This window comes from Lepidochelys olivacea (assembly GCF_965140295.1).
Source record: "Lepidochelys olivacea isolate rLepOli2 genome assembly, chromosome: 4".
NCBI classification, from domain to species: domain Eukaryota; kingdom Metazoa; phylum Chordata; order Testudines; family Cheloniidae; genus Lepidochelys; species Lepidochelys olivacea.
In genome coordinates this window covers 69,250,268-69,275,606 of record NC_140414.1, presented here as the reverse complement: position 1 = coordinate 69,275,606, position 25,339 = coordinate 69,250,268, and the positions used below count along the sequence as shown (strand labels likewise).

At 39.6% G+C, this 25,339-nt stretch overlaps 1 protein-coding gene across 2 annotated transcripts; it reads left to right on the top strand.

Annotated features, from left to right (window-relative positions):
- The first annotated feature begins 775 nt into the window (after nucleotides 1-775).
- On the top strand, nucleotides 776-25,235 carry GASK1B (golgi associated kinase 1B). 2 transcript variants are annotated; one of them, XM_084627430.1, is made up of 5 exons: nucleotides 776-1,008; nucleotides 1,671-2,847; nucleotides 10,575-10,789; nucleotides 18,792-19,018; nucleotides 20,558-25,235. In XM_084627430.1, the coding sequence occupies exons 2-5, from the start codon at nucleotides 1,887-1,889 to the stop codon at nucleotides 20,763-20,765; spliced, it is 1,611 nt and encodes a 536-aa protein (XP_084483556.1). In that variant the 5' UTR covers nucleotides 776-1,008; nucleotides 1,671-1,886; the 3' UTR covers nucleotides 20,766-25,235. The 2 variants fall into 2 exon arrangements, with proteins under 2 accessions (XP_084483556.1, XP_084483555.1); XM_084627429.1 differs by having other exon boundaries at nucleotides 1,614-2,847.
- Nucleotides 25,236-25,339: the final 104 nt, after the last annotated feature.

Genomic DNA, 25,339 nt, shown 5'->3' with positions numbered 1-25,339 from the left:
CCTTCCAAGGTACAAAGAGAAATCAGGTTTAGAGGAAACAGTTCACAGGAGCATTGTCCTCACAGAAAATTTATAGATATAGGGGGTACCTAGCTTGATGCACAACTTAGAAAATATCCACATATAAAGACTACAAAGGCCAACTTAGTTTAAAATAAAACCACTTCAAATCATACAATATTGTAAGTAATCTTGGAATTTATCTTAAATATATGTTCACATTTGAGTGCTTCTCCCATTATTATTAGTAATGGAAAAGAGATTCTCTCCATTATTATGAGTCATAAGGAAAGTGGAATGAAGAAGTTTTTATTATTTTTACAGATAGCATTAATTTTATAGGAACCTGTATGGTCTAGTTGGTTAGGGCACCAGAGGAGGCATCAGAGGTCCTGGGTTCTATGCTTGGCTCTGCCACTATCTTGTTGTCTGACCTTGGGCAAGTCACTTAACTTCTCTGTGCCACAGGTTTCCCATCTGTAAAATTAGGCCAATGATATGTCCCCTTTTAGAACTACAGATGAATGGCACTATGTAACTGCTATATATTATTATTCTTATATTTTTAAAGCCAGTTACCTTTTTCGATATAAGGATGTATGATTTCTGATATGTTAAAGGATCTAGTTTTCCCTATTACTGTGGAAGACTGTCATTTCTTAAACACATTTGCATGCAATGCACTAGAGGGCCCTCAGGAGTTAGAAACGGCTGGAATGTACTTTTAGAAGGCATACTGTTCACAGGACTTTTCATTGCAGAATTTAAAATAGAAGGGTTTTTAATAACAAGGTTCATGTAAGTTTGTAGCAGTTCATATGCAAACAGCCTTCCTGTACAGCTAGTCCATTTGCAAAGAGCATTAAGCCTGCAATCAAATATCTAAAATGTGGAGCACACTTAAATCTGGGATGTGGGTTAGAGTACGTTAAGAAACGCTGCTTTTACTAAATTCTTGGTATTAGCATAAGAGATTTACCACGGCCAAGGATGGGGCAAGCTGAATAGGTAAGACTATTTCTATATCTTTGTAGTGCAATAAACTCTGCATTTATGTTTTTTCTTCCTTAAGAGGAGATGACAGTGCTTTTTATTTTATTTGAAGATTATAGTCAGTCATTTAGGAAATGCTATTTTATAGCTTCACAAGAGTATAGAATTAACAATATTTTATCTTTAATGTAGGATTATGAAGCATGTGAACTGTTACTGGGCCAGGGTGTAATCATTGTTTGATAGTGGAAATGTTCATATTTGAATTGGTACAGTTACTGGGCTGGCTAATGCACTATATTTTAAAACTAACATGAGGCAACAAAAGATGTGGTTTTACTTTGAGGACCTGCCTGTCATAAACACAAGGAGAGGAAAGTCTGGCTTTTCCAAGCTTTCCTCCTAGTGCTGGAGTTCAGTCACTCGGGACTGTAAATTGTAACTTGTGTTCCATGATGTTGGGGTTTTATTTATCTTTTCATTTTAATCTGAAATCTCTAATATGGCAAGTCTCTAGATCACTAACTTATCTTTAGAGCTACACAGTGAGAAAGAGAGATGCCACATTCTATATCCATGTGGATAATGGAATATTATTTGCAATTTTTTTCCTTTCACAGCTCACAGAGGAAACTCAGACATTTTGGATTGTGATTCCTTTAACTTTGTTTACACAGTTGACTCCATTCATTCTCTGAAACAAGTCACTTCCCCTGAGCTGGCTGATAAGAGTTTAGCAGCTTTAGCACCACTGGCCCCTGTGCACCGCTCGCACTGGAAGCTATTTGGAAAAGAAGAAATAGAGATCTGTGAAGGGAAATCATGCATCATCCTCCTTGCTGGAAACCACTGAAGACTATAAGCTGCTTTCATCATGTGGATTCACCAGAGAAATGACCTTCTTAGATCAGCCAGGCCAAATCATAAACTGGTTTGTTTGCTTGCTGTGCACCCCACGGGTGCTGAGGCTCTGGAGTGGCAGGCGTCCCAGGACCAGGAGGAATCTGCTGCTGGTTATAGCCTGTGTGATATACCTGGGGTTTCTGGTCAGTCAAGTGGGTCACATTTTACCGCAGCACAGAGGGGGACGCCAGAAGGTCAGTTCCAGGAGTCTTCAAGATGCTGGTCAGACACCTTTTCTGGGGATCCCACTGGATGGCACTTTCTCCCCACCTGATCTCCAAGGGCCCCAGATGGGTGGCAATGGGACCTCAGTGCCACCCAACGTGGTGTACATCACACTGCGGTCCAAGCGCAGTAAACCCACCAACATCCGAGGCAGTGTGAAACCCAAGCTGAGGAAGAAGCATGCATTCCCTTTGCCCTATGGGCAGCGCTTTCCAGTAGGTGTCACTGGGCAGGAGGAGGCCTTGTCCCAGCAGCAGGGGCGGACTAGATACTCCATGGGACTAATGAGGGAAGTAGTAGTTCCAGAGACACCAAGGCACCAACTGAAGAAGCACTGGGATGGAGAGAGGGAAGCAGTGGGCAGGGGACACCGAAGACATGTTGGGGTTTCAGGAGGTATAAATGTGCAGCCCAAGGCTCGGGAGAGCAATATCAGGATATACAGTGAGAGGTCCCCCTCTTGGCTGAGCAAAGATGACATCCTAAGCATGTGTTTGCTGGCGGATTCCCGGATAGACAGTGTCCAAGAAGCACCCTCTCAGCATGGAGTCCTACTGGTGTTTGAGAGGAATCCCAGTGCCACAGGAGCAGCCTGCAGTCAAGGGTACTGTGGCCTCATCAAGAGACCCCTTGATATGAGTGAGGTGTTTGCCTTCCATTTAGACAGAATCCTGGGGCTGAACAAGACCTTGCCTTCTGTAAGCAGGAAATCGGAGTTCATCCAAGGTAACAAATTCACTTGATTTTTAGTTTCCATCTGGGGGACTCCAGTGTGTAGTATTTGAGCAACAGCAGGCTTTAATTTCAGATAGTCTGAGAACTAACTCTACAGAGCAAAGTTATAAGGAACTTAACCTGGAATATGTGTTTATGTAATTTCAGGGCTCCTCTGCAGTGTAATAGTTCTGTTCTGAAGGATGTAATACACCCAGAGTTTATCAATGCTTCTGGCTGCCTCATAGAATAATAGAGTTATTGAGAGCATACAGACAACTTCATTTCCATAGAAGACTAATTTGAGTGAGGGGAGAAAAGGGATGATCCTTTTTTACATATCATTTGTAGTGAATATGAAATTCTATAGACTGATCAAAATGAAACTGAAGAATGGCACAGTCTGGAAGTCTCTCAGCACAGTGCTTTGTGCTTCAGAGGTTAGTTTTTACTCTTTCACCTCCCCTAGATTTCACTTTCACAAGATATTGCGGAAAACCAGCACTGGAATTCATTTGCCACAAGTAGCAGATAGGGGACACATTTCTGTTAGCCCAAGCACCTATTGTGGGAGGTCTTAGAGCTCCTTCTTGAACTCCTTTGGCAAAATCCCAAAAGCACAAATGCCTCTGGAAATTAAAACCGAAATTGTGCAGTCACTGAGGTCTGAGTGGTTTCTTCTGTTTGACAACTTAAAGCTCATGACACACCTGTGTCTAGCTAAATAAATACACCTGCTATAGATGCTTCATTGTGGTTGTAGAATGTACAATGCAAATTGCTTTTATCAGAATAGCATATTTTTCTTCTCCTAAAATGAAATTAAAATTATATTTAATAGTTTCAGTGTAAGTTGATAAGTCTATCTGAAACATTACTGTCTCGTTAAATGTGTCTTCAGCCTAAATGCTATTTTTATATACACACTGATCATAAGCTGAAAGGGCTGTGTTATATTTTACTGAATCATTGCTATTTGTTTTTGCTGTTCATTTCTTAGTACTGAAGAAGATTATTTTATACAAAATATTTTATAAATCAGCCTGTATTTTATCAAAGAAAGGGTAAAGCGAAAATGTCCTTGCAAAAGTTGATGGCAGGAAAAGAACGTACTGATCTGTGATTTATCAACACTGTATAAACCTTCCCTTTGGCAGCCTTTACGACAATATGAATGAATCTCTAGGAATAACAGTTTGGTGGCTTTTGAATATTATTCATAGCAGCAGAGCATGGAAGATGCATTATGCATACTCTATTTTTAGGAACAGGATTTATTGCTATAGAGCTGTCATAAGGCATTAAGGCAGTTCAGCTTCAAGAATTCTGTATAATATGGCTGCACAGATGACAGACTGTAGCCCCTTTGGAAACTGCTATTAGGTTAAGTGTAGACTGAATTACTTAATGTCTTCAGCCTGCAACATCTTTTGGATTGGCTGGGAGAGAGATTCTATTTTCTTCAGCCTCCTTTTCCCTGTAATTGGTTATGTTCCTAGAGCACGAAAAGTGTTGCTAAGTAATGAGGAGAAAAAAAGTCATTTTTCCTTTTGGGTCTTTTTTCATGTTTTCCAGCTAAAGGGCGAGTTCAGCTTCTGGAACAGCCACAGCACCTTACCTCTCTCCATTTCATTAATCTTGAAACTTGCTGGATTTCAAATGCCTGCCTTGGTTGCCATAGTTACTTGCTTGAGTGTATTTGACTTGGATTGTTAATTAACTACACAAATGTCAGCGGAGAACACCTCATTTGTTGTTCTCTTCTTGTTTAGGAAAGGAATGAAAAATTATTTTAGAAAACAGGATGAACAATTCATGAGCCCGCTCCTGTAGCCTCTACTCATTTGAGTAATCTATATGTGGGCTGCCCAAATGATTTCAGTGGGACTGCTTGTGTGAGTCATGACTACTCATGAGAAAGAAAGCAATGTAGGACTGGACTCCTCAACAAGTTCTAAGCTGACGTATCCTTTTAGCTTGCCTCAGTCATGATGTAATCAATGTAACAAGACATGTCTGATGTAGCATTAAAATCTTTTTAAAAATAGGCTCCACAAAACCGCCATTCATTTTGTTAAAAGCCTTTTCAAAGAGATGCTTTGTAAACCCCCAAACAACTTTGGGTTTATTTTTTTGTTTCCACAGCTCCTCCCCTGACAGGTGACGGAGAGGCTAGCAAAATACTGTACCAGAGCTCTCTGCTTGCCACTCCCCTAATCAAAAGTGAACCATTTGCCACAGTTTTAAATTATCCTGTGACATTTCTGCCTTGCCAGAATGGAAAGTTGGGTCACAATAACTGTTTCCTCAATATTCTTTTCCAGTGACTTATCAAAAATAACATGGGCATGGAGACTAAAGGTGGACAAAGTCTTCCACAATTTTGATTTGAAAACCAAGCAAAAATAATTCTATGCATATGCAAATATATATACCACTTTTTTCCCAGTGTTCAAGCAGTAGGTGTTAGCTGGAAGAACTCCTTTGGTACTGAGATATAAATAGCAAAGCAAGGGCTGAAAAGAAGTGGGAAAATGGCATAAATGTGTGGTAAGGGCATTGGAGTAAATAGTGGATGATCCTCATACATCCAAGCCTTCTGAAGTCCACATCCTAGCCCTGGAAATCTGCGCTTTAAAGGGTCTGGTAATGTCAGCGTGGAGGTGTGGAATTAGGGAGTATCTCATTTACAGGGCGTGCTTCCATCCAAACCAAACTGATTTGCAAGCAAAATTCTGTATAGGATGTACTGCCTGCCCGTTGCAAGCTCCCACAGGTCGGCCAGGATGGATCTGGATTTCACCAGGAATCCTTGGACTATACAGCCTGAAGGCTACATTTCTAGTCCCTCTGTGCTGCCTCAAAACACTGTCTCATATATAGGAATGACTTAAGCTTATGCTCAAATAAATTTGTGAGTCTCTAAGGTGCCACAAGTCCTCCTTTTCTTTTTGTGGATACAGACTAACACGGCTGCTACTCTGAAACCTGTCAGGAATGACTTAGATGCTGTAAAATGTAACTCAGAGAGTTTTTGGGACACTTCTTCCTCCCATTAATCTTTCAGTGGGAAAGACAAAATGTACAGGAGTTTGTCTTTTTAGCAAGTACCATTAATGATTCCTGCAGAGAGGTAGGAAGGGCCCTGGAGAAGGCCATATCACTTCCAGTGCATATCCCGGCTACTCAGTAGATCAGTAGCTATTCCACATGCTGCCCTGAGGTTTTCAGGTCATTCCTTGCCCATATCCTGTGCCCCCTTATCTCCAAAACAGGCAGGGATACCTACTAGTAGGGGAGTTGTTTGGTGTCAGGGCACAGTCCATCTTACTCAGCACTTTGGCCAAGCAAAATGGCTGCACAGCATGTCCATAGTGAGTTTCTTCACCTGTTGAGTAGCATTGTTTCTGCTCACTTCATCACAGGTTATGTGCAAATGGATGCTGGGAATTTGGCACAGGTGTGATAGAAAGTTCCATTGATTAGAGTTGTCATGTTTCTTTACTGACCTCTACACAATGAGAAAGATAGCCACAGATTTTCTCTTACACCCAACATACTTAGCATGCTCTTTCCATCACATCAAAAGTTATGAACATTCAGGCACACTCGTTATTAATGTCAGGGCAATAAGAACTCAGTCTTACTTATGCATTTTAAATGATGTCTCTTTTGTGTGCCCTTTATCAGATTGAGTTGTGCTGTGAATTGCTTGCTGCCATATAGCTGGATCTGAGTGAGAGACCAGAGGTCATATTCTCACAACAGTGTGTTACATAAAAATCCAATACTTATACACCCCTCACAGATTCCTTAAAATCTGTATTCACACACAGAAGATTTTCGTCCCTTCCAAGATTTCTCCGAAGTGTATAATGCTTATAGCTAAGATGTGGAAGAAAGAGGGGAAATACTTTAGTCAACACTTTTGAGATCTGTTTAAGTGGCTTACACCATTTCCTTACTGTTCAGAGGGCTACCTTACATGGAGAAGGCTTTGCCAGGTTGGTCTATTGGTCCCTAGTGGAGACAGAGCTTGTACCAGCAAAAGGAGGTGTGTGTGTGTGGGTTGCCACTATAGTTAGACCACCTTCCCCAATGATATAAGCTAAACTAGCAAAAGACTCTTTTGCTGATATAAGCCACGTTGAGATGTGTCCCTCTCCCCACCAACTTTCATTCTGTTTTTTTCTAATTAACAAACTTTGGGCATGCCACTTACATCAGTCTGTGCTTCCATTACTACTTCCTTTCCTCATGTGGGCTTGAGAGGATACATGTTAATTATATGTATGAGAGAGATTCATGTACTACAGTGATGTGGAGCATAGATGTCTCTGGAGAGGATTGCAAGGAGCAGCAGCATCATTGAAAGCAAGAAAGGGGTTCTAACTCACCTCTCTGCAGCAGCATCTCTAGGAAAGGTTGGGAGCAGAGGCCCAGCAGCAGTGGGAGATAATGGGCTTGATTCTGGAGGGTTCTGAGACATCTCAGCTCCTACCATAATCAACTGAATTTGCACTCAACAGCATGTAGGGTCAGGCCTAGAACTACCTTTTGTTGTTATTCAAATTGGGCCAGAGCCTTGCTTGGTGTAAGTTGGCAGGCTTTAATGGGGCTATGCCAATTTATACCATCTGAGGATGAAGCCCCTTATCTGTTTTTACTCACTGCCTTCACATTTTCCCTGCAGCAGCCAGCAATCTGGGTTACTGCTCTCTACTCCAGCTACGAAGACATGCTCCAATAATTCCATTTGTGTTATAAAGTTCAAGTGTTTTGTGGTGGTTCATCTTTGTTTCCTGTGAATCACAAACATTTCCTGTGTTTAACCTTTTTAAAAATCTGAATGGAAATTGGCATGATATTGTCATAACGTTAAAATAATAAATAACAGTGAGGTGTTGGTTGTTATGCTGAACATTTTGGGTGCGTGGGGAGGTGGTTTGCTTTGTTTGGAGAGCATTGATATATCTGCTTTGGGGAAAACCCATAAATAATTACATGAACTTTGATTATTGATATAAGGAAACAAGATCAAATTGAGGTCCCATCAATATATAATATATTTAACTCTGATATAGAGCTTTTTTTCTGGGGGTTTCAAAGTGTTTTACAAAGGAAGGTAAGTGTCACTATCCCTATTGCATATACATTTATTGCAAATAAAGAAAGCATCACTGAGAGGTCATTTGGCTAAGGTCAAGAGGTAAGTCAGTGACAGAGTCAGAAGTGGAACCCAGAATGAGAGAGTTCTGGGAGACTAGATTGCATATGGAAGATTTGGACCAAGCTTTTCAAATGTAAGTTCCTGAAAGTTATGCTCCTAAATCCTTATTTAGGCAACAAAATAAGTGTCCTACTTTTTAAAACTGCTGATCACCCATTGACTTCTGGGGAAAAAGAACAGAAAGAAGCTGAATATGATAGGGGAGGATAGAGTAATTATCAGTGATGGTAGTGAAAGGAAAGAGATGGGAGGGCATAAGAGGAAAGATCTGTTCGGGGTTGGAGATGCCTCGTTCAAGAAAACAGGCAAACAGGAGGACAGTTCCAGAGGTGGTTCGAGCTGTACACTGGATTCATTTGAGTGTGATCACCTTGTGTGTGTAAGTACCAGGATTTGGCGAAGTTAGAAATATATCTGGTCTTTGTGGTACAGCCCATTCTTCTGCTTTCCGAAGCAGATTTCTGAAACAAGTTGAGCACATTTTTATTCAGTCTAGGATGGCTCAAGGTCATTCTGTCCTGGGAGAATTCAGTAGTATGAAAAGTGCACTGACCTTGTTGGCAGATGACCCTTTGCTAATAATGGGCAAACATCAGTTGTCCTTGCTGATATGTTGTCCTTGCTGATTATTTTAGGGCAAGTCAGCATCTTCTGACTTTTACTGACTCAATTGCGGATCTTGGCAGGACTGGATAGACTCATTCTTAAGTAGTTCTATTCTTTGCTCTCAGAGAGATGCTGAGAGCGCTATTGGACTCATTGTTCTGGGAGTACTCTCATGTGGGGTGCTACAACTTTCTTTTGCCACCTCTCCGGTTCAATATGTACATGAAGGAAATAGTGAGATGATTTGCTCTGCAACGTAACACATGTCAGGGTGGTAGCAATGTGATCATTTGGATGTAGCATAAAATTTGACCACTTTGCCTGCACTTTCTTGCTTACTGCTCAGGACTAACATACAAAAATTCCAAACCTTTGATCATATTCCAGTAACTGTCATCTAATAACTTGCCATATAAATTTTTCCTTCTTTGCATACAAACATGTAAATTCCTGGCCCCCCTCCCTGCCCCACCTCAAAAAAATTACTCTGCTTTGAAGTGCAACACCGGTATTCAGCCCTGGTTCAGTGACAGGTTTAAGCATCAGGCAGGACATCAGAGTTAGCAACAAGAACTTTTGTACCATTGGAAAGAAAATTATCCCATTTTTTCCAATAGGATACACACCACTTACTTATAGCCCTGCTGCTGTATGTTCTGAGATATATGACTCAAATATGGTGGCATTATTATATAGCAAATGGCAGTTTGGGGTAATTTTTAGAGGTGTCTAAAATTGGTATGTGGTGTATTGAGGACTGTGTTGGAATTCCAAGCTACCACTTTAAGAGCAGAGATGAGGGTTTCCCAGTCCTACTTGTGGGGTTGGGTGCTCTGTAACAATGCATCCTATCCAGTCAATCTGGAAAGAGCCAGCTTAAAAACAAGATCGCCTCACTGGTTTAGGGATGAGCTTGTTTTCTCTCTCTCTTGTGTGTTATCACTCTGAATTCTAAGAATTAAAGTAGTGTTATCTTAAACCTTCCAGCAAAACTATTGATTTTTTCATCTAGCTTCTCTGTGTGTATGCAGTGAACATAACATGATGATTATAATTTCTCTCTCTCTCTGAGCCCTGTACAGATGGATTCATCATATCTAAGGCACCTGGTTTTACATCTGGAGGGATAAGACAAATATTATTTATATACATTTTAAAAACTGACTAAAATATTTCTAAAATGGATTTTCTGTAAAATATGTATTGTATATGAAGAATATATGACACTGTGGGGTTGAATAAAGGTCTTATCAGCACTACTTTGGGATGAACTGTATGACTCATTGGCAAGGACATATTGCTCATGAATGATAAAGCCAAAGTCATGCCACATCCTCATATGGTCTATCTATAACCTTTCTATTTACAGCTGTGAAATCTTATATCTGTAGGACTAAAACTCTAAAGATGACAAAATAAATCCACTTTTTGGTTGGACTCCAGGATTTGCCTTATATATTTGCCTTAGAAAGGGAGAAACAGTGGGCTAGATCCTCACCTGGTGAAAATCAACATTGCTTCATTAATTTACCCCAGCTGTGGATCGGATGTTAAATTTTTAAAACTGATTTAATAGATAGCCTCCAAAGGTAGAGAGACTTTTAAGCAGACAGCAAACAGAGAGCAGTTCTTCTCAGACATTGAAGAGAACTATAATGTCTAGGGTTTTTCCTTTTCTGTGGTGGCTGTTTTCAGATGTGGAATATGACCACATAAACCAAAGGATGTGAAATTATTGGGGCTTGGTAGCTTTTTCCTGCCACATCTGAAATGTCTTCTTTAAAAACAAATGCTGTAATTAGTGATGCCAGAGACAATGTCTAAAGAATTATCAAGTTCTTTTAGTTTCCAATATAAGAGAATTATTCATATATGGTAATGATTCTATTTTGCCTCTTCTCAGGTGGTCTGCCATGTCCTATTATTCTCTGGGATTCCTCATTGGCTCCGACAAATAATAGGACCCATTCTTCAGTGAGGCTAAACTGGGGGGCCTATCAGCAGCTATTGAAACAGAAGTGCTGGCAGAATGGCAAAGTGCCCAAAGCTGAGTGGGGCTGTACTGAAATCCATCACCATGAGTGGTCCAAGATGGCACTCTTTGATTTTCTTCTGCAGGTAAGGGAGCAATGTAAAATGTTTACTGTACACAAAGAATACCAACCTTTGCAAGATTTATTTTAGCACCAGTCTGGTTAAGGATAAACAATTTCCACAGATATGTCCAATGATAAAATTCACTCTGGGTTGCAATTTCGCAGAAGGGGAGTGTTTAAAAAGGTGGTTTCAGTTTTTGTCTTTAATGAGAAAGGTATGTGTTTGTGTTCCTTTGGTTTGTTTCTGGTACACTGTACAACCCCAAAAGATAAAAGACAATAGTTCAGATTCTGCACTGCCTTGCACTTTGTGTATTCATTTACACTTGTGGAAAGTGAGTGAAAACTGCTGCCATTCTGGTAGCATTTTACACATACTTTGTACAGGTGTAAATGAATATACAAAGGTGTGAGGCACTGGAGAGTCAGGACCTCTATTATTAAGTCATGGGGACAGATCCTTAGTTGATGTGACTCATTTTCATTCCACTTAATAGAACTTACCTGCTGAGGATCTGGCCGTAAGTTATTTTGCAGTGCCAGTCTCACATGCTCTTGAAAAAGGCAGAGAATTACCTGCAGTGACACCAGTTTCTTCATTTCCCCTTCTCCAGCAAAAGGCTGCTGATACTCAGCCATAGATGTGAGGATCTCATTGGTCTTATGTCTTCCTGTTAATGTTTTAAAAAGAATAAATGATATTCCTTCTTCAGCCAAGAGGACATCAAGTGGTATAACATGAGCCGCCAGTGTGAAGGTGTGGCCAAAATGGCTAATGCGATCTTTGCATGTATAAACAGGGGCATATTGAGTAGAGTAAAGATATTTTACCTCTGTATTTGGCACTGGTGCAACCACTGCTGGAATACTATGTCTGTTTCAGGTGTCAACAAGTCAGGAAGGATGTTGAAAACTTGTAGAGCGCTTAGAGAAAAGCAACAAGAATTATTTAAAAAATTGAAAACATACCTTATATTGACAGACTCAAGGAGCTCAATATTTTTAGTTTATCAACAAGAAGGTTGAAAAATTAGGGACGATTTGATCCTGACTTATAAATACCTCCTATGCACAAAACTGAAATTTGATAATAGAGGGCTCTTCATTGTAGCAAGCAAATATAACAAGATACAATAGCTGGAAGTTGAAGCAAGACAAATTTAACTAGTAATAAGACACATTTTTAATAGAGAGTGTGAATAACCACTGGAACAATTTACCAAGGATTGCGGTGGATTCTCCATCAATGGAAATTTTTAAACCAAGATCAGATATCCTTTTCTAAAAGAGATGCTCTAGTTCAAGCAGGAATTAATTTAGAGAAGTTCTGTGGCCAGTGTTATACAGGAGGTCAGACTAGAAGATCACAGTCATCCCTTCTGGCTTTATAATCTATGTAGTGTGTATGTACTTTTCACACACCCCTAGGAGTTCACAATCAAGTGCGCAAATACAAAATGGGAAACCGGCTATGAAGGAGTACTGTAGGAAAGGATCTGGAGGTTATAGTGGATCACAAACTAAATATGAATCAACAATGTAACATTGTTCTAAAAGAGTGAACTTCATTCTTGGATGTATTAGTAGGAGTGTTGTAAGCAAGACAAGACAAACAATTTTTCCACTGTACTCAGGACTGATTAGGCCTTAACTGGAGCCTTATGTCGAGTTGTGGGCCCCACACTTCATGAAAGATGTGGACAAATTGGAGGAAGTCCAAAGGACAGCAACAAAAATGATCAAATGTCTAGAAAACATGACCTACGAGGAAAGACTGAAAAAAATTGGGTTTGTTTAGTCTGGAGAAGAGAAGACTGGGATGGCAGGGAACATGGTAAGTCTTCAAGTACATCAAAATTTGTTATAAAAAGGAGAATGATAAATTGTTCTCCTTATCCACTGAGGACAGGACAAGAAGTAATGGGCTGATGTTGCAGCGAGGGAGACTTAGGTTAGACATTAGGAAAAACTTCTTAATTGGAAGGGTAGTTAAGGACTGAAACAAATTACTTAGGGAGCCTGAGGAATCGCTGTCATTGGAGGTTTTTAAGAACATGTTAGACAAACATCTGTCAGGGCTGGTCTAGATTATACTGAGTCCTGCCTCAGTGTAGGGGACTGGTCGAGATAAATATTGAGGTCCCTTCTAGTACTACATTTCTATGATTCTTTAATTGTCCCCATTATTTTGCTAAGTAAGATATTGCTATGAGCTAGACCCAGTCCTTACTACATGGTAACCTGAAAAGTGAAACTTGAGTAATTTCTACTGGCATCAAAAGTGTTTATTGCTCCTACTCATTTTCCTTGCAGTGAGCTACTTGTGGAGTAAGGGACTTAATCCCATGAGTTAGTTTGATTACCACAAACTCCTTTGAAATCAGTGGAAAGACTCCCATTGACTTAATGGGCTTTGGATCAAATGTTCAGTCTCAAAGATTTCAAGCCTATTCTAACAAGTGACTGAATAGTTTCATAATCAGAAATACAAGTACTCCCTAGCAGCTCAATCCCTTTCATTAATCATTTGTTTCCTCTCAGAAGTGATTTGAAGTTAAAATAGAAGACTGGGGTAGGTTTCAAACACCTAGCACCAAATCCTGCTCTTAGCAAAGAAGGCAGTAGCTAAGAGTAGACATGAACCAAATTTACAAACCTGATTGCCAACTCTTCACACGCAGCTCAAAGGTAAACTGGAGATAAGGCACCTGATAACAAAAACTTAAGCATTACGTAAGCCATGGCTTGTCAATGGAGATCAGGCAAATTACATTACATGACCATGGACTGTACAGTCATAACCTTAGTCCTTAACACAGACAGGCGCACACACAAAAGGGATAGATGATAGGAACACTTCACAGATCAACTCGTGCCTTTACCTAGTCCATTCACAGCAGTCCATGTCTTGACTTAGTCCATTTACTTCATCTTTGTAGCAGGGCTACTATTTCCTCCCCTTAAGCCTGGTCCCTCTGTCTACAAGATATGTTTTTTTCTGCCATATAACTTGATGGATCAAAAGGGGCTGGCAGTTTGTTCCATACTGACTGAAGTCTGGATGATAGTAGATTTTCCCAGTGTGAGAAGTCCACTTAAAACCTTGATTGGTGAATGCAGATTTGGGCTTGTGTGAAGAAACAGGACAGCCACTGGCAGTTATAACAGGTATAGTCTGAAAAATGAGATTGCCCCACTTAAATTAGGATTTAGGGCAACATCCTAACCCCACAAACGACTAAACTTCTGATCCATACTAGTACACCAGTGCAAAAGAGTACCAAAGGTATGTGTATCCTTAACCACCACAACCGTTTGGAAAAGATTTTCTTACATATATACTGTAGGGATCAATCCTTGCATTAGACAACCTAATAAGTGTTTTCCATCTCTGATTTCCACAATTCTTTTTACGCTATGCACAATAGGCTGCTCTCCATAATTCTTCTGTCCTGAGTATGCAACCCATGAAATCCAATGAACAGGTGTAACTAAGGGAATAATTTGGCCAACTATATTTTAAATTCATACTTTGACCAAATATAATCTCATGGACTAGACTATAATTGACCACTGAACAGGTGTGCAAGGAGTGGGAGGGCTCAAGGAGACTTACCCCTGCTTATGTTTCCCCATTTTAGGGTTCAGTCATAATCTTAGCCCTTGCAACCAGTTGAGCGCAATGAGAATTAGGGGTAGCAGCACTAGACACCTCAAGACTATACTTTCCCACCTCTTCCTCACATTGGCCAACAGAAGTGCTTGGATGTGGAGGGAACTTCGTGATACACCCTCTTATAAGGTGGCACATCATTCATTTTCTCCTACATAACATGGAGATGTGGGTACACTGTTTCTCCAGGAGGTCCTGTTAGTATAGTGTATGTTTGCACTTCCCCCACCAGGCACCTGCATCTAGAAGCTACAATAACCCCTGTTTATATGCAGCATTTCCTCTCACATACAATTCAACATTCTAGAAAGTCATGTTTTTTAAAATGTAGAAATCATTGCATTTGCTTAGACACCATCTATCTCTGTCCTTCACAAGTTTTTGTTTTTGACGAGGACGAATGGATGTTTCACTTTTTGAGTTATATTTATGCAACACTGCTAGTGGTAATTTTAGAATGGGAATTTTCTGCCTAAAATAGGTTGTCATTTGTGTAATGACTCCATCCTCAGTCCTATTACGAGTGAGTAATGCTTGTAATCTGATATAAAGTCATATGTGGATTATATTGATCCTAAACATAGCAATAACCCTATAGGAATAGCACAGTGTGTGTCAGAGCATTTTAAATGGCTTTTGATTTGTTAATATAAAAGTGCTAATGTTTTCGCATTTAATGGTGTAAAAGATAGATTTTTTCCTGTGCTGATGCACAGAAGTATTGATTAATTTTTAATTTTAGTATCTTCTAGAGTAAAGACTGCAATTTAGCAATGAACATTATGTTATCTCTGCTGTTATCCAGAAATAAATGTTAACTACTAGATGAGATGCAGCAGGCTTGAGCCATTTATGAAATAAAAAGGAAGCAAATCATTTTTAAAAGGCAGGCTACAAATCTGGGGTATTCTACACTTCCAGCAAATGCCCTGCCAATTGTCAGAAGTATATGCCAAGCAGCTGAATATGTATTTGAGAAATCTGCTCATTCTGCATGATTCATACTTTCTCAGGATGTACTTGAACATACAACTATCTTTAGAGACATTTCAACAGGAGAGCACGGATTCCTGAAAAATCCAATAAAAAGGGACAGATGAACAAGGGAAGCTGAGGTGACATGACCAACATAATGGGTTGTATTCATCACTAGTAAAAGTGATCAATGTTCTAGTAAAAGTGATCAAAGTGATCAACATCCATTGCATGTAAATGGACCCAGAAGCCTTCAGTTGACTAGTGATTCTCTAACTGCTTTTCAAGTATTGCATTTGCGTATTAACCTCTGAGCTATTCCAGTACTAGTAAGCAGATTGGTTTGCCTGAATAACTTGCAAACATGTTGATACTCACTTGTTTTCTACTTGTGCAAGAGATGGTGACTGGCTACCCTTTATCCACTTTGAGGTTTTCCTGATCCTAGCCATTGCCAGCTAGCTTGCCCTTGATCCCTCTAAAGTTGGAAATCTTCTTACTTTGATTATAGAAAAAAGTATCTTAACTAAGAGCCTGATACCTCTTATTCACCTGAGTACATCATATAAATTACACAAATAGTCACATGCCCTGAAGAGTATGGCATATCTGTGTAAGGACTTCCTGAGTTGAGTCCTAGTAAAGTAACTAGTAGCACAAGTGGTACTAAAAATCAAAGGAGTAATTTTCTGTTTGTGGGAAGATTTTGTGTAATACCGTAAGTTTGAATTTGAACTGAGATGAAAGATGCAGAGAAATTGGAGGGAATCAGAGAACAATGGACAGTAGTTGAAGGGATTAATGAGGAAAGATTAAAATAAGTCAATATGTGTAGCCCAGTTAAATGATGACTGGAGAGGTATGAGGTATGGTAACAGGTTACAAGTAGCTGAAATATGTAAATGTCAAGAAAGCAGGGGTATTGTGCAGGGTGGTCCTGGTAGATATATGAAGGATTGATGGGATGACACTGATCAAAGAGAAAAATAGTCTGCATATCAAGAAAAGTGTGCAAGGAGTGCACTCTGCTAGACCATGGAATAGTTTTTTTCAAGTAAAATGTCTACCACGTGAGTCATTTAAAACTAGATAAATATATTAGATACACAAAATATAAAAATACATCAGCCACACTCAAACGTTAAAGTTGCAAAGTCAAGCACTCAAAAGTGAGGACATGCCAGATTTAGAGTTGTCTGAATCTTAATTCAGACCCCTTGTGCATATGAATTTTGATACAATCGGTAATTACATAAATACAAAGTAAATGGACACTCTTTAACCTGTACCTCAGTTCCCCCTCTGTAAAATCAGGATAATAATATCACCTCACCTCACTGGCATGTTATGAATATAAATTCATGTTTTGTAAAGCACCATGTCCGTGAGGAAATTGATAATTCTGTACTCACAACAGGGTTTGACTAATGTACAGTAAATCAGGCCTACGGCCACAACTCAAACAATGAAGATAAAACGAAATATCGAATAGCTACTCATTTAATTGGTTGCCATCTGTCCTGTTCACTGAATGAGACAGTGGTCTTGTGGAAAAAATAGTATGTAGAAGAAGCCTGTATCATAATGCATTCGCGAAACAAGGCTGACTTACGGCTGCACAGGCAACCTTCATTCTGGCATTTCTTAACTGTTGAGTACTTCACTTTACCTATAACACGCTATATGACGCAATCCTCTCCTTAGTGTACTTAAGTCTGTATCAGTTCTGTTATATTCCAGCTCAGAGATTTAAAAAGGATGCTGCTTTCTGAAAAATCTTGGGTTTGATTTCCGCATTTGTGTTACTCAGGTTTGACACTGGTGTCACTCCATTGATTATTTTAAGATAGAGTTACACTGGTGCAAGACTGGAATAACAGAGGAGTGAATCAGGACCTATGGGTACAACATGGAGACTAGGAAATGGGTTTTAATAATAGATGAATTGTGGATGATCAATACTGAGCTCTTCCCTCTCCCCGCCACTGACGTTAATTAAGCTTGCTCTGTATTCATGACGCTGGGGTGCTGTTTAGTAAGGAATGATAGCTTTTTCCAAACTCCGACAAGTCTAAGTAATAGGTGGCCTGGATGCACAACAGGAGTTAGGAGTGGTGATGCTGAGCATCACAGTGCATAACTTTGATTTTCTAGATGCCTATATGTGATTCACAAAACCCAAATTTGTTACCTAAGCTCCTATACAATGAATGGGGAGAGATAGGAGCCTTTATGTGATTCATAAAAACCATGGCATTAGGTAGGGAGACACCTAAGCTAGCCAATGGGATATGCTGACAAGAGAGGTGTGTGGTAAGCATCCCCTCCCCCATGAGATAGGTGCCTAAGTCCAAGCTGCAGGGAGTCACCTATCGCTGTTAGCATTTCACAGCTGGGGACCCACTGTGGAATTAGGTGCCTATGTCATTTTTGCAAGAAGCCAGCAGGGTGGGGAAAGGAGGCCAACATTCCTTCCCTCATAATGCTTAGCTCAGCGCTTAGGGTACTCATCTGGGATGTGGAAGGCCTCTGATTCAAATCCCCCTTCCCCCCACCTGTGGATGTGCCATCTCACAGGTGAGCGCTCTGACCACCAGCTGTGGGATATTCTGATGTGAGGCTCTCTTCGTCTCTTCTGTGATGCTGTCGCATTCTAGATTAAATAATTAAAGAGTCATTTGGGACAGAGAGGGAAAGACAAACATCAGTGACTCTAGCTTGGAGGTTAGAGCGCTCACCCGGGATGTGGGGAATCTAGTCCTCCTGCTCCAATGACTCTTTATTTAGCCACAGTGGAACAGCTTCAACAGAGAGACTTACTGAGCACCTCAGCATAGCCCAGTGGTTAGACCACTCACTTAACAGGTAGCAGATCCCTGTTCAAATTCCTTCTCTCCTTCATGTGGCTGACAGACTCTGATTGGTGGTCTCCCACATCTCAGGTGGGAATCATAACCAGGGCTAAAAGTTATGAGGGAGATCTTGCTTCTCCCTCCTTCCCCCATCTGTATTGTGTGAATTTGCCTAAGTGTGCTCAGTCACCTTCATGTGACTCAGCTGATTGAACATCGGGCTTCTCCAGGTTTGTCAATTGCTCTGGGGCTAAGGTGGCAGATAGGCAACTAGATGCCTAAAAAAATCAGCAGTGTGCATGCTCAGAGGCAGAAATGTAAGCTTCTGAGGACCTTCTATTGCAAAAGCTTAGGTGCTGAGTTTAGGTGCCTACAAGGTTCAGTGGGCATTTTGGTCACTACAGTGGAACCTAAGACCTAATTGGGCACCTGGTTCCTTTTCTGCATCCAGGCCAGTATATCTAAGAGTCAAACTTTGCATCCTGTTGCGTTTCACTTTGGTCATCTGTTATATTCATTTCCAGGTCTACAATCGACTGGACAGAAATTGCTGTGGGTTCAAACCTCGCAAGGAGGATTCCTGTGTTCAGAAAGGACTGAAGCAGAAATGTGAAGATCAAGACTCTGTTGACTTGACACACATTATTCAGAGAAGGCATGACCCTAGGCACTTGGTCTTTATAGATAATAAAGGTTTCTTTGACAGAAGCGAAGACAATCTGGATTTCAAAATATTACAAGGAATCAAAGAGTAAGTTTTAGGAAATCCCTACAAATTTGCACAGGGTTCAGTAGGCTTTTCCTAGCTCTTCATTTAGGATCAGAGTCTCTCCTCTCTGTCTCTTCAACACACAGCCTGAGCGAAAGGGCTGTGCACTGAGGATGTCCCCAGGGGTTAGGAGGTTGTGAATGGGACAAGGACGCTTTCTTTTCTTTCCCCACTCACAAAGAAGACATTGTTGCAGTAGCCTCAGTGTCTCTTCTATGTCTCCTCCATATGGAAATTTGACTAAACTAAGGTATGGATATAAATACTTTTGTGTCCAGGCAGATATTATTATTACTTGGAGCATCACACGTATGCTAGGTGCTTTATAGAACAGATACAGCAAGATCCTTGCCACCAAAGGCATGACTGACAAAATGGGGTGAAGGAGAAAGGAGGATGGGGGCATGAGATCAATAAGCCTATAGAGACTAGGAAAATCTGCACCAGTCTAACTTCACTGGTGTCAATACATGGTGGAAACCTCTAATGTAGACACTCTGCAGAAGAGTAAGTTACTGCAGTAAGCCCCCAACGCAGAAACACCACATGCTGTCAGTTACTGGAATAAACTGCATCAGTGCAAGCCCCATTTATATAGATTGGAGGCATTTACATCTGAAGTTCACACTGCTTTCAAAGAAAACAAAACAAAAAGAGGAAAAAAAAACCATTATAAACAAGGGCCCTAAAATGCCATGATTATTTACTTAGGGCAAGTGTTTATTGTGGTGGAATTATGTTTCTTCTTCACTTTAAAGCAATATAAATAAAAGGTATCTTTGACTGACTTCTGTGGGTATTTCAAAAGAAGTTAATCTTGAAGGGGAATCTGATTGAAAAGCGGATGTACAGTGGCTATTAGCATTTTTGACAATAGTTAATGATTTTTTGCTGAGCTGCTCTTGGGCCAGTTAATATTTCGCAAATATGTCCAGTGTACAGTTATAACTGCTATTGATATATGACATTTCAAACAATCTAGACATTTTTTTAAAAAGCCTGGGGATTTTAGGATAGTTTTGAATAATGTGGGCCTGATTCATTGGCACATTTGGGTCACTCCTGTGGTTGAAAACTGCCTTAACTGGACATTGGAGGGTCTGAATAGGGGTCTCATTAGATGATGTAGAGTTTCCATAGCAGCTCTTACATCCCCCTTTCCTGACCACCAGAATGTGGGGTGTGGCCAGGATATCTCTGTGCCTGATTGATCCCTAGCAGCCCAGGTAGCTCCAGAATCAGGGAGTGCACCCATCTTTAAACACCCCATCCTGAGCTGTTCAGCCGGTCGGCTAGAATGGAGAATCAGTGACAGTATCAGTGATTATGACCCCAACTCATCCAAAGTGCTGAGGTGTCTAACTTTAAGCATGTCAGTAGAAATAAATGGGACTGTGTACATACAGCTAAGCATGCACTGAAATACCTTGATGAATCCATGGAATTGGTTGTTAAACCACAACATAAATATTGTAGTTCAGAGTGATACCAAGGCTTATAAACTCCTATATGCTTTTTCAGGTTCCCTGAATCTGCAATTTCAGTGCTGAAAAGCCAGCGCTTGCGAGAGAAGCTTCTTCAGTCTCTGTTCCTTGACAAAGTATATTGGGAGAGCCAAGGAGGTCGCCGAGGAATTGAAAAACTTATTGATGTGGTAGAAAGGCGTGCCAAAATTCTTCTTACCTATATAAATGCACATGGAGCCAAAGTATTACCCATGAATGAATGAAAGTCTTTTTTCCCTAACTCTAAGAGTTACAGTTATATAAGGCAAGAACTTATGGCAAAATTTCTTTCTTTTAAAATTCTTTTAATTTCCAAAACATAACAGTAAACTGGTAAGCCTGTTTTTTTTTTAGACATTTGAAAAAAATGTTATATAGTATAAAAGTGCCAGTTCTCTAACTTTCTCTAAAATCTTTCTTAAATGCATTTATTGCTGTGTTCTCCTAACAAAGATGTCTAAGCATGTAATAAACAATGCAATAATTTAATACAAATATTGGATTCTCAATCTTCTAAACTTTCTTCTATTCTCTCAGTTAAGGACAGATCTGTCTCCACTGGATTCTTTTACCAGGTATTTCATAATTAAGAGTGGGATTTTTCAAACACACTCAGCCTTGGACAACTGCTCTTCTCGAAGTCAATGGAAGTTTTAGCATTGATTTAAATGGGAGCAGACCTTAAGCCAATGCTAAGCACTTTTGATTGAAAGTCCCAGTCTCAAAGTATAACCACACCTCTAATAGAGAACATTAATTCAGGGAGTTGCAGTCTTTCTTTTTTGTTTCTTTAGAACACACAAACTTCCAGTGTCTCCTATGGTTTGTATTTTTTTTATTACATATGTGATATTGTGAGATCTAGGGACCAAATTCAGCTCTTTGGCAAGCAGGTATAACTTCCATTGAAGACAATGGAAGTTTGGCACTGTTGACACTTAAAACAGGTCAAAGAAAGAATCTAAGTTTTGCCTGGAAACAAGATTCCCAGGACACTTTGCAGTTAAGATAACTTTAAGGAGTGAAATTTTACTAAGCAGTAACCATTAGCATATTTTGAAATTGCTGCAACAGATATTTTAGTAACATTGAACACAAAAGTGTGGAAGAGGTATAACAAATATCATTACCCTAACAAAGGAAATAAATAATAACTAACCATAAGGAGTTGAGGTAGTTGGAAAGTTACAAGGGAACAGGGAACTTAGAAAATAACCTAAGATAAGAAGAATGTACCAAAAGGAATAAATAAGGGTTGGAATGATAAACAATAGAGTAATAAGGATATAATTACCCTAAGAAATCAAGAGAAAGTAAGATCATCTGGAGATTGAACACAGGCTATTAGAGAACTACAGGGAAGGTCTTCTGCAGTAGTTGGTAACTATGTCTTTACTAACTGTTAAATCAGTAAATCCAATCAAAGATGACTTATTGGAGGTTTGTTAATAATTAAACGAATCCAGATTTGAAAGAATCCCTCTCATTAAACATATAGACATATAAACATATAATCACAGTTAAAATTGTTATCAATTACTGGGGGAATCAATTAATTAATAATTTATCAATAACCAATTATCAATAGCCTGCTTATGCCAGCACTTGGGAAGGACAAATACTTCCTCCCCAATGATTTATTTGGACCAAATCTGACTTTTTTTGGTCCCCAGATTGTCCATATTGGTCTGCAGATTGTTTATGTGCCATTTTTTGAGCGTAATAAATATTTTCCATTTAAATTGTTTGGTACTTATGGATCACATGCTAGGTTTCTATTCCCTGTTGGACTGAATCCAACTCCAAGAATCAGATTTCCAGTGCAGCTAATGGTGATTATAAATTCAATATTAACTTTGTGTATAGTCTGCTATATTAGAGTACGTATTTTTGTTTCTGCAAATGTTCCTGGCAATAAACTCATTTTCTAGAATTCTGACAGAAAGCAAACACAGAAGGGGAATGAATGTTAAAATTAGAACAGAAAATGTTGTTTCTAGTACTCTCTTAGCTCTAAATGTAGCCTTTGGTGTTCCATTAAGAATGTTTACTGTTCTTCAAGAAGATACTTTGTCATTAGAGATGGGACGAATCATAAAACATCAATGGAGCATATCCTCAGCTGGTTTAAATTGATGTAGCTGTGTTGACTTCAAAAAGCTATGACAATTCACACCAGCTGAAGATCTGTCAGAAGTATTTCTGAATAGAGGGGTATTGGAAAAGTGAGACATTGTCCACCATTCATTTTGAATAAGACTTTTCCTAGGTCTTAATGTGCTTCCAGGGATAAAACATAAATCAGTGTTGAATACCATAATCCTATAGCTGCCTCCTAGTACTCAACAGACATTCAAGAAAGCTTTTTTTCTTTGGAAGTGTATGAAGGTATTGGAGCATGTTACATGTTTCTATAATTACCCATCTCTGGCAATGTATGTACAATAGTATTTTTCCATTGTGAGTAATTTAAATACTGTTGTATGGGTTTTTTTCATTAAAAAAAGTTTTAAACGAGTTGAATTCCATCACTTTCCGCTGACGCTACTCTCATTTAACACAGTGTAAATCAGAAGTAATGTCAGTGGAGTTCTGCTGGCATGAGAGGAAAATCAGGCCCTCAATTATGCATTAACTTATGGACCAGATGAACCAAAGCCTAGGGAAAGGTAGTGATCAAGGAGGAGAAATAAATGGAATTCAGAGAGAATTTTGATTTTTTTAATGGACTCATAGGTGCTGGAAGAAGGGGCGCTGTGGGTGCTGCTGCAACCAGGGGTGCTGAAAAAATGTGTATAGTGGGGAAGCTGAGAGCCAGTGAACGAGACTGCAAACCCTGTATAGAATGGAAACAATTTCAAGACAAGGGATGCAGCAGCGCCCCCAGTACCCCAAATTCCAGCACCTATGGCCACACCACATACAGGGTTTACAGTTTGATTCCATGGTTCTCAGCACCCCCACTATACAAATTTTCCAGCATCCCTGAATGAACTCATTGTGTTTTTTGCTATTGCTCCCTGTATGGTTCTGTTTCCCTGGGGATACTATCCCATGCTTGTGTGTGCATGTGTGTGACACATTTTGTATATTTTGCCAAATGCAGTGTCAATACCCTAAGCAGCTTCCGCAGGGTGTAAGGTTTCTGTCAGGCCAATGACACTGCCAGTGCTAACTTCTCCAAACTGGGTGAGGGAGGATAGAGAGTGAGTGGAACCATGGCTAGCCACACAGCGGATTAGACATTACTCTTTCCAAGGGTGAACAACAGCACTCTTTGAGATGCAGGGATTCAAATAGTGTGTCTACTTCAGCAACCGCTCTTTCTGGTGTTTGTGTAGGGTGGTGCACCTGCACATTGTTCCCCAACATCACTGTGCCTTAATGTTTCTATATATAGTCCTTCCTTCAGCTTAAGGGCCTCATCTTGTACCCCATATTGAAGTGCATACCCCTCACTCATGCAGATGCTCCCATTGACTTTAAGGAGTACTGATATAAGAATGGGACATAAGATCAGGCCTCAAATTATTACTAATACTGGTGATGATAAATACAAACCCTGGGAAGCAACTGTCATATTTGGTATTATTTAGCCTATGATTGTTTAATATGGTGCTAAATACAGTATTGTTAATAATCCAAAGAATAATGATTGATACAGGGCATAAGAATAAGGAATAGCTGAAGTAAGGATAACTTTGAGCTTTTAATTTACAAAAGGTGAAGGATTTCTCAGTAAACAAAAGAATTCCGTACATTTCAAGTGCACTTATATAACTGCTTATGCAGTGGTTTCAGCCAAACAAACATTCTGCATAGTTTATTTGCTGCTAATATGCTCAGACAGAAGAGATCTGCTCTCACCTCAACAGCTCGGATAAAGCTTATAGTTAGATTAATTTACTTCATTTTTAAAACAACAACCTGACAATGAAATGACACTCCTGTCTGAAAATCAGAATAAAATGAATCTATTAAAAATAAGCCTTGCTGTGCCTGTGTTAGGGATCCACAGTCAGGAAAGAAACTGTGGATGCTTGCTTCATTTGTTCATTCCTACATCGTCTGTGCTGGCCTTCCTTCCATTTATGGATATATGGGACCAGACACAGCTTCATGTTCCACATTAGTTGGAAGGGTGTAACCAATGGCAGGAATCCAAGGTCTGTGGGTGGAGGAAGGCGTTTGTGTCATTCTTGAATCTGTCTGAAAACTAGAACCACATAAAATGGAATTAAAAAAAACAAAACTAAGAAGACTATCATAGATTTAATAGTATTGAAAGACAGAGTATAAAACAAGTAGCATGGCCACAGATGCCTTGAATCTCCTCAGCAGTGTGTCAGCACGTTTAATAATCTTGAATCTTTTCAGAAGTACAGAAGATGAGAATTTTTGCTTATCATAGTGGAAGCAATATTCCTCCTTCTTTTTCATATTATCTAAAATACAGGATATTGCTCAAAAACTGTCCATAAACTACATGATTTCAAAACAGTGTGTATATATGCATATATAGAGAGACTAAATTAAGGGACAAATTTCCAGTTGGCCTGTAACTCTGTACCTGTACATTCTGGGAATGCCTCTTTAAATATATGTAAATACCTTAGCTTGTTTCTAAAAAGTAGAATACTGATTTGTGTGTGCAGTTTGGTGTTTATATGTACAATTGCCTGATTTGTGAGTACAAATGCCAATTTGTATACCCATGACAAATTGAAAATTTTCTTCCAAAAAGTACAGTATCTCCCTTTGATAATATTTCTGTATAAGAAATCTTCTAGTTATTAAA

Excerpts from the sequence above, each read along its gene's own strand:
- GASK1B (XM_084627430.1), top strand. The coding sequence starts at position 1,887 with ATGACCTTCTTAGATCAGCCAGGCCAAATCATAAACTGGTTTGTTTGC. Across the intron at positions 2,848-10,574 it reads GAAATCGGAGTTCATCCAAG|GTGGTCTGCCATGTCCTATT; the intron begins GTAACAAATTCA and ends GCCTCTTCTCAG. Across the intron at positions 10,790-18,791 it reads TCTTTGATTTTCTTCTGCAG|GTCTACAATCGACTGGACAG; the intron begins GTAAGGGAGCAA and ends ATTCATTTCCAG.